Below are 10,080 nucleotides of genomic sequence, written 5' to 3'. Positions count from 1 at the left end.
ATGAGGAGTGGGACAACATTCCACAGGCCACAATCAACAGCCTGATAAACTCTATGCGAAGGAGATGTGCCGTGCTGCATGAGGCAAATGGTGGTCACACCAGATACTGACTGGTCTTCTGATCCACACCCCTACTTTTTTTTTTTAAGTATCTGCGACCAACAGAAGCATATCTGTATTTCCAGTCATGTGAAATCCATAGATTAGGGCCTAATGCATTTATTTCAATTGACTGATTTACTTATATGAACTGTAACTCAGTAAAATCTTTGAAATTGTTGCATGTTTCGTTTATATTTTTGGTAAGTGTAAAATCGAATTAAGTACACTATTACACCATTTTAATTATTTAGTGATACACACTTCATCAATCTGATATTCTTCAACACAAATAAGGAAAAATACCTAGATATTTTCGAAGAAACACTATTTTAATTTCTCAAATTTCCAGTAGATGGTGCCAGAATATAATTGTTTGTTGGTTTTCAGTTTTCAATACTTATTTTTAGGTGTCAGAGTTTAATAACCACTCATCAATAAGCTTTATGTCTCCCATGATATGGGAAAATATATTTGAGCAACCCAAATGCACAGCTCCTAATGAAGAAATATTGAATCATGTCATCATCTTGAGGTACTGTGTATTGTGGTGCTACGTTTTGCATCATTACATTTAGCAGACGCTCTTATCCAGAGCGACTTACAGTTAGTGAATAAACATTTTTATTTTATTTATTTTTTTATTTATTTTATACTGGCCCCCCATGGGAATCGAACCCACAACCCTGGCATTGCAAACGCCATGCTCTATCAACTGAGCTACATCCCTGCCGGCCATTCCCTCCCCTACCCTGGACGACGCTGGGCCAATTGTGCGCCGCCCATGAGTCTCCCGGTCACGGCCGGCTGCGACAGAGCCTGGGTTCGAACCAGGATCTCTAGTGGCACAGTTAGCACTGCGATGCAGTGCCTTAGACCACTGCGCCACTCAGGAGACCTATCATGTAATGAAAGATTCATCATACCGGCTGTATATCTGTATTTTGAAAGTTATACATCTTGAAAACTTTTTGGGACATTTTGGGACTATATCAACAATGGACTAATGAACCAAATACCAAAATATAGTTTTTGAGTGGGATTTTCCTTTAAGCGTGAAATGAGGCCTGCACCTGTGGTATGAAACAACAAGCATCCTTCCTGTGCACATCAGTTCCTGTGTGTGTATGTGTGTGTGTGTGTGTGTGTGTTGTAGGGCTGTGGTTACTATGAGAGACAAAACATACAGAGAGGAGATAGTTGATGTAGAGAGTGATACACTAACACTCCCCACATGTCACAGCAATATCATGAAGAGGGCCTCCTGTAATATACACAGTATGTATATGTTGTCCTCTCTCACTCACAGTTAAATATACAGTACTGTATGTCCACACAAAATATACAGTACACAGTCTGGGTGAAGGTACAGTAAGCATAGGCTACAATCTTATGAAACCTTTGCCTAAAGCTTTACAGGCAAGAGTGACCCAAAGATATGTCTATATGCTTTTTGTAAAAGTGAATTCTCGCATACATTTCTCTTCAAACAAGGGTGGGAATAAAAACACTGACTCACCCAGAGAAAGCAAACAAAAAAGCAGCTATCAACTGCACTTATTATACCGGCAGCCAAAACATTTTTATACTACCCAAACCATATCTACAACAAGCAGAGTTATGATTAAGCGGAGCTCTTGCATATTCATACAATTCATCAACAAATCTACAGATAAGATAATGGTAGGAAATGTTATCTAAAGGTTGCACAAGAAAAATATTATCGTGTCCAAAAATGTAAATTCACATGACTGTGGAGAAGAGAACTTGATTTAGCAAAACTATCTACATGTCCTCTGTAAATTATTGCAAACCTAAATGTTTTTTTAATATTATGATTTCATATAAAACACTTGTTTCAACTATGGACAACAGTCACACATCAGAGAAAGGAAGTCAGTCAATTACATACAGTATGTGTGGTCTCATACATCTTTGTCATTTTTATATACAAGACTTCACACTATAATTTCAATGAGCAAATTTCCTTTGCTATTTTCTAATTGCTATACATAACAAATAAGCAAAATAGGTCTGAGTCCCTATTGCTTAATTTTTTTAAAAGATGACAAATATAGCCATGGACCAGTGACATAGTTATAATGTCGCATAGGTTTAGAGATGATGTATTGTTGCATGTTAACAGCAGAAGTGCATGATCTGTGTCTGATCTGTTAACACAACATCCATTATTCACACTATATACTCCAGTGGAGATAAGGGCCAGTCCACTAACAATTTAACAAAGTGCCCTTGGTAAGGTGATACTCCTGTGTGAGAGAAGAGAGCTGATCACTTTTCCATTTTCCATTGTAACCTGAAGGACAGACACATTCAGAATACATCTATACCTGGGATAAATGTGTTTTTAGCGCCATACATTTAATTAGATTTAAAAGTTGCAGTTTCAATGACAGTGATACAGGGAAGAGCAATACAACATGTTGATTTCTTATGACATGTGAGCAGTAACATAAGATCAGTTTTCAAGCATCGAATGACTGACAGATCAAGTCTATATTGGCATTTCCCTGAAACAGGTGGTGAATGCCATCTGAGACGGGCAGGACTCAGGAGACATTCACTGGCATGGGGCATCAAATCACTCCTGCTAAACAGCAACATTAGGCTCATATTAAAGGAACAGTGGGCCTGGCATTGAACACTCACACTGCTCTAACTGATAAGGCAGTCTCACACCAAGTCTCACTAAGGAACATTACAGTAGTACATAGAATGAGCAGCACGTGATACTATACTCCTGCCATGGCATCACTATACTCCTGTCATGGCATGTCATCACTATACTCCTTCCATGGCATCACTATACTCCTGTCATGGCATGTCATCACTATACTCCTGCCATGGCATGTCATCACTATACTCCTGCCATGGCATGTCATCACTATACTCCTGCCATGGCATGTCATCACAATACTCCTGCCATGACATGTCATCACTATACTCCTGCCATGACATGTCATCACTATACTCCTGCCATGGCATGTCATCACAATACTCCTGCCATGACATGTCATCACTATACTCCTGCCATGACATGTCATCACTATACTCCTGCCATGACATGTCATCACTATACTCCTGCCATGGCATGTCATCACTATACTCCTGCCATGACATGTCATCACTATACTCCTGCCATGGCATGTCATCACTATACTCCTGCCATGACATGTCATCACTATACTCCTGCCATGACATGTCATCACTAGACTCCTGCCATGACATGTCATCACTATACTCCTGCCATGACATGTCATCACTATACTCCTGCCATGGCATGTCATGGCAGTGCATCTAATACTGCATATGATACTGGCAATTACTTAAAATGTCCTCTGGCTCTCTCTCCCAGCTGATACTGTCCTCCCTCTCTTCCTCTCAGGACTGAATGCAGTTCTTCTTCGAAGGCTTCTTGTGTCCCTTTCCTAGAGGGAATGGAGAAAAGAATGGATGAGCCATCAAACAACAACTCCATGTGAGGGACTATTGCAGTTAATATTCAAAGACAAATGAAAACCACAAATGGTAGAATATAACAACATACCATCGTCCTCTCCTTTGTTGAGGGTCATTAGAGACATACTTCTTTGAGGCAGTTTTGAAGGCTTTTTGTTCTTAAATTTCAACAAGGACGGTTTCTCTACAATCTCAAATGAGTCCTCAGTGGCAGTGCTATTTGTCTCTGAGACTTTGCGGGTAGAGGAGGGGTTTAGGCGGGTATGGGAGGGGGTTGAGTGGGTAGGGGAGGGGTTTGGGCGGGTAGGGTTGGGGGTTAAGTGGGTAGGGGAGGGGTTTGGGCAGGTAGGGTAGGAGGTTAAGTGGGTAGGGGAGGGGTTTGGGCGGGGAGGGGAGGGGGTTGAGTGGGTAGGGGAGGGGTTTGGGCGGGTGGAGGAGGGGTTTGGAGGAGTGGCCACATCCTCCTCTATAGTCTCACTGTTGTGATTGGATCCTCTGCCTTTCAGGAAGAGCCTGAAAGAACTACGTTGTTTCTTTCCACCAAAGGCCTGGAGCTTCTTCAAGCCTCCCTTCCCCTCCTCCTCCTCCACAGGAAAACTGGGGGACTTCGCAGTGACCTTGTTCAGTTCAACACTACTGCCCCCTTTGGCGTGGAGTAGCGTCGACAGGCCGTTCTGTTCGAGGCCACTGCCCAGAGAGTCTCTGCGTGTGGAGAGGTCCTGTAAGGACCCAGTGAGCCCCAGACTGTTCCCCACCACCAGAGAATACTTAGGGTTGTGGTATTTATGCGCAGGCACCCTCTGGTCAGCCTGCCCCCGAGAGTCCCCTAGAGACACCTGGAAACGGGAGGTGGACACCAACAGGGGCTTGGGGACCTCCACCACCTTCCGTACCGGCGCAGGCATGGGAGGCTTGCTAATGTGGAACTCCTTGTAAAGGTCCACGTTCTCAGATACAGCATACATTTCCCTGAAGTCATTGTCGAAGAAGTCCACCACCTGCCCAGACATTACTGTGATGGTGTTCCTGTCCATCCGAGAGGAGCTCCATGTGAAGCTGGAGATGACAGAACAAGAGAATGAGACTCAGACTCAAAGCTCAAAGAGTAGGTCAAATCATGTTTGCTCTGGCTGAGTGAATGTGAGTGGAAGTGTATGACTGAGAAAATGACTGACCTGTAAGAGCCAAACATAACCTTTTCTCCATCCACCAGCATGTATTTGGAGCACAGAGAGCCAGGCAGCCTGCCAAAGGACAGGGCCAGCCCAGAACCTTTCACCGTCCGCACACGCAGGTTCTGAAAGAGTCACACAGATACAGAGTTAGACAGGTGACCTTATTACAGTATGAACCATGAGTCAGTGACTATCAGACTTCCAAGTACTGAACAGTATCATATCAAACACTTGTGCTGTTACCACCCACGACCAAAGTCAACTTTCAAGGGAAGCAAATCCAAAACTGGTGATGCAAGGGTTGAGTTAAACCCCTTGAGTATACAGTCTATTTACTGAGCAAGGAATGGGAGTGAGTTTGAGAGTGAAAAAGACAGGCCGAGACATAAACACATAAACAGACATGTCAGAAGGATGCTACCCTATGCTGTTAACACTTGTTTGGTCAAGGATCAAGTTCCACAGGACTGGATTGTTTACGGCTCACTGAACAGCAGCTTCTATGAAACAACAATAACAGAGCCTCAACACTGGAAGGGCCTTTCAGAGGCTTATCAACTGACACCACACACACACACTAGGTTTTCCAGTATTCCATATAAAATAGGCTAGATCTACTGCACAAGCTTTAGCCTACATAGATAAACATCTACAGATGTAGGATCTTAATTTGATCACCCTGTTGCAGGATAACTTTCCTGCATTGCAGGACATTTTTAACTTGTAGTGTATTTGAGGTTTAAAGAGGCTTCTGAAGCTTGTAATTTTCACTTTGAAATGTCAGACTTGATTTTCCCTTATGAAAAATGTATCAACCCCTACAAAAATGTCCATGAATTATAATCCACATAATAATTCCCATTTCCTGTTACTGCAGGATTATTTTCCTGCTGTAGCAAACTGGCTCAAATTAAGATCCTACACCAGTATAGACAGTGTGTCAATATGGATGATAATAAAGAATAGGCCAGAGGAATATTCTGCTTTTTACTGCCAGGAAGTTGTGCCTACACTTTCATTTTACATGATACTCTGCTATTTACCTGGTAATGACATGGTAATACCATAGCTAACTATTACTTGTTCCTGTTTGTTTGTTGCCTACTGCCTGCCAAAGCATCCCTGTCTTACCCGTAGATGCAGAGCAGTGATCTGTAAACGAGTGCACATATCCAGGAAATGGGGCATACCACGAGCCTCCAGTATGATGTACACCGCCACCCCTCGTCTCTGTGCTGCGTCCAATAGGTCCTGAAGGATCTGCAGGTCTGTAAGGAGGTCCATGACCACGGCTACTACCTGAGGATCACACATAGGAACATTAGAGGAAGAAGAGAGGGGGATGATATCTCTGAAACATCTTCAGAAGGTGAAAGCACATGAACAGGATCTATTTAACTCAATGTTTCTGCAAATGTCCCCTTTACCCTTCCCATTCTTTCTAGTTTTGAATTACTGCCGATAAATGCAGTCACAGAAAGACACTGACTTCTGTGCCTGATGGCACATATTTCATTTATTCTTCTCTAGCCCCAGCTCTTGTGTTGTCACATGCCTCATCATGAAGACGGGGGATTTGAAGGACTTAAAGCAGGAGATTTGTGTTTCAATTGCTCAAGTAAGATTAGAATCTCCCTAATTAACTGGAAAAATGAGTTGAGATGAAATGTCAAGATTTAATTTATTCTGAGTAATGTTCCACTTCAAGACAAACAGAAGTGTGTTAACATATTTGAGAGGCTTGAGAAGGTGACTGATACATCTGAGTAATAATACAAGACATTAGAGACTAGTTGACATTTCCAAAGATCAAGCTAGAGAGGACAGAGGAAAGGCAGAAGTGTAAATTCAATAAATAACCCCGACACCACACACACGCGTGCGCACACACAAACATACACAACACACACAGACACAGACACACAACCACACACAGACACACACACACACACACAGACACACAGACACACACACACAACCACACACAGACACACACACAAAGACACACAACCACACACAGACACACACAGACACACACAGTTATTGGAATTTAAATTCTGGAATCCTTGAATGGCATTAGTTTAGGCAAAAACAGAACTGGTTGTCTTCTGGAAAACAGACTTTGCATGTGAAGAAATGTGAGCACTGGTGCATTACTATGACCAAGTCCTCTACCACACTAGGATAGGGCAGTCTAACGCTCTCTGCCTTATGCTGACAGTGGTAAAGGAGTGGTGATAAAGTATTGGACAGTGAAGGCCTTGTTATAGTTAAGCTAGAGTCATTTCCTGGTTCGTCATTTATTTTCTATTTATTTTACCTTTATTTTACCAGGCAGGTCAATTAAGAACATATTCTCATTTACAATGATGGCCTGTCATGATTTCAGCTTGTTTAGTTCATTGACATACCTAGTCATATGCACACAGAACAGCTGGTCACGGCTTTGTCTTCCCTGTCAGTAAATCATTAACCTATGACCCCTCATTTGGATTGTTTGCGGTGAAAAAATCCACTCAAAAACTATATTTTGGTATTTTTTAATTAGTCCACTGTTGATACAGTCACAAAATGTTTTGCATCATCATGATGATGTGGCAAGTGACACTTTGCTTCATGAAAGTCCAATATTTTGAAAACGTTACTGCTGGCATGCAAAAGATTTTGGGACCGTGTCAACAGTGAACTAATGTAAAAAAAATCCTTTAAGAGCCAGAAACCTGATTTTTATGAATTGGAGATAAAATGTGAACGTTAAGTGAGTATGTATTATTCTAGTATTCCAGAGAAGTTAACTGTAACCTGGTCAAACACTCAAGTCTCTTATCTGGATTTGGGCTACTTACACCCACAGTGTTTTAGCTCAGGTTTGCATGCTTATCTCCTTGCCCTATAGCCATGTCCTCCTGTGCCATGCTTAACCCCAGAGTTAGGAGCGTTCTTCCTCCTGACATTTAGCCCCAGGCAGTATGACTGGGGAAACGCTTTTGAATGACTTCTTACAGGTTCTGGTGTGAAACTAGCTGACATTTAGAACTGTGAAATGTTTGGTCTTTCCAGCTCCTCCACATGTGGCTTAGCCTGTTACAACATGCCTATCTACTGCATGTGTTGTTCCATTCAGTTAGAACTCTACTATGAACATTCATTTCACAACTTCTGTTAACTGTTGATAATTCATTGTAGAATGTGATGACGTGATGAAGGGGGAAAATGATGATGATTGAGATGCCCATATCAGTGTTCTATATCTATGATAATAACAACATAACATAAATCGATAGTCAATAATCAACAATGGTCAATTATGTAATCGCTTCATTTCATAATCCAATCAAAAAAGAAGACGATTTGTTGTACATTGTTGCTAATCTCCTTGGTTCATTTTACAATAAGACTCCTCAAGTAAGACTTCTCAGATGAGCAATGAATGAGCGCAATAATTACATTTGGCCAGGCCCTAAGCCTTAAGGACACACATCTCTTGTTGATTTCAAATGACTGCAAAACTGTACAGTAGCACAAAGCCTGGCCAAGTACAGTGTCTTCAGAAAGTTTCCCTTAGTGCCTTATTGCAAACCGGATGCATTTTTTGGAATATTTTTATTATTTTCACTCTGTCATTTAGGTTAGTATTGTGGAGTACTACAATGTTGTTGATCCACCTCAGTTTTCTCCTATTAAACTCTGTAACAATTTTAATGTCACCATTGGCCTCATGGTAAAATCCTTGAGAGGTTTCCTTCCTCTCCGGCAACTGAGTTAGGAAGGTCGCCTGTATCTTTGTAGTGAGTGGGTGGATTGATACACCATCCAAGGTGTCATTAATAACTTCACCATGCTCAAAGGGATATTCAATGTCTGTTTTTTGTTTGTTTTTGTTTTTACCCATTTACCAATATGTGCCCTTCTTTGCGAGGCATTGGAAAACTTCCCTGATCTTTGTGGTTGAATCTGTGTTTGAAATTCACTGCTCGACAGATAAGTGTATGTGTGGAGTATAGAGATGAGGTAGTCAATTCAGGCTGTAACAAAACAAAATGAGGAAAAAGTCAAGGGGTGTGAATACTTTCTGAAGGCACTGTAGATCAATGAAGAACAATTAGACACGTTCCCCTTGAATTGTGTGAGAAGTAGCCAAGCAGGTAATAAAACCTCATGTCAAAAACAGGAGTTTGTTGTCACAAGGCCTATGTAGCTACTGTAGTAACTACACTGACAAATTCAGGCCTGATAAATAGGCTACTAGAATTGACACTAACTATTCTCTGTAGTGTTGAGAAGTTTACATTAAATTAACAGAACCCATTTCATAACCTTTGTCAAGATGAAAAACACAAATGCATGACTCAGGTCATGCTGACTCAGGATTCAAAATAATTTGTTCTGAGCTAGAAATTATGAGAGGGAGAACAATGTGAGGGCATCCCTCAATCATTTAGGGCAGAGAGGAAATTATGTAAACATATGTTATTCACCTGTAATATGCCGTTATTCATTTCTATTAGGGCTGGAATTACCTTGTTAGATTCTTGAATGAGTCTCCTGACAACCTCTTTTATATGGGGCCCCTTGTCTTTGGGTGGGTGCGTGTGAACGGACACTCGAGTGACACCTTTATAGAAACCAGTGCTGCCTGGCCAGCCGATGTCAAGCGGCGGGACATCCGTGTCTGACATCTGAGGCCAGTATGTGGAGTGGACCCCCGAGTCCGCATTGGACTCCTGAGCCTTTTCGTATTCGCCCTTCTCGGACTCACTATCTGAATCATATTCATCAAAAGTTTTTCGAATCCATTTAATCTCGCGGGCGGATAGAAAGTCTCTGACGTTGTCCTCTTTCAGTCGCATCTTGAACGCGCCATCACCGTTCTTCAATAGTTGCTCGAGCGCGGCTCGCTGCTCCTCGCTGTAGTAGAATTCTGCTTTGGATTCGGGTATCTTTTCGTTGACGTGATCTTCGTCCATGCACATAAACTGAGACTCGGCCATAGCAGCGGTATCCTGAATTTTCCCAACCGTTAATTCCTCCTTCCCCCGCAGTTCTCCGTAGCATTCACCTTTACCTGTAGGTGTTGGGCGTGTACACAGGTGACGTTCAATGTGTTCGGCGCAAGAGGTAGGGGGGAGGTGTTCTAAACTGTTATAATCTAGTTAAAATGTCAAGTTTTATTGTCACGTGCACAAGAACAGTGAAATGGCTTTCCTGCAAACGCTTTACCAACAATTCAGTAATCAATATCAGTAGTAGGCTTACTATATAAAAAAATTAACAAAATCATAAATTAGCAAAGAAGGCAACCATACAGTACGGCGCCATCTTTGTG

General features: G+C 41.9%; 1 protein-coding gene across 1 annotated transcript; it reads right to left on the bottom strand.

Moving 5' to 3' along the window:
• Positions 1–1,669: 1,669 nt before the first annotated feature.
• LOC311150477 (protein FAM83F-like) lies at positions 1,670–9,795 on the bottom strand. The gene is made up of 5 exons (XM_084187976.1): positions 9,275–9,795; positions 5,886–6,053; positions 4,755–4,876; positions 3,668–4,635; positions 1,670–3,548 (listed from the first exon to the last, which is right to left on the bottom strand). The coding sequence occupies exons 1-5, from the start codon at positions 9,743–9,745 to the stop codon at positions 3,502–3,504; spliced, it is 1,776 nt and encodes a 591-aa protein (XP_084044102.1). The 5' UTR covers positions 9,746–9,795; the 3' UTR covers positions 1,670–3,501.
• Between the last annotated feature and the right edge of the window lie 285 nt (positions 9,796–10,080).

Source organism: Coregonus lavaretus (assembly GCF_964263955.1).
Source record: "Coregonus lavaretus genome assembly, chromosome: 2".
Classification (NCBI taxonomy): domain Eukaryota; kingdom Metazoa; phylum Chordata; class Actinopteri; order Salmoniformes; family Salmonidae; genus Coregonus; species Coregonus lavaretus.
This window is presented reverse-complemented; position numbering and strand designations above follow the sequence as displayed.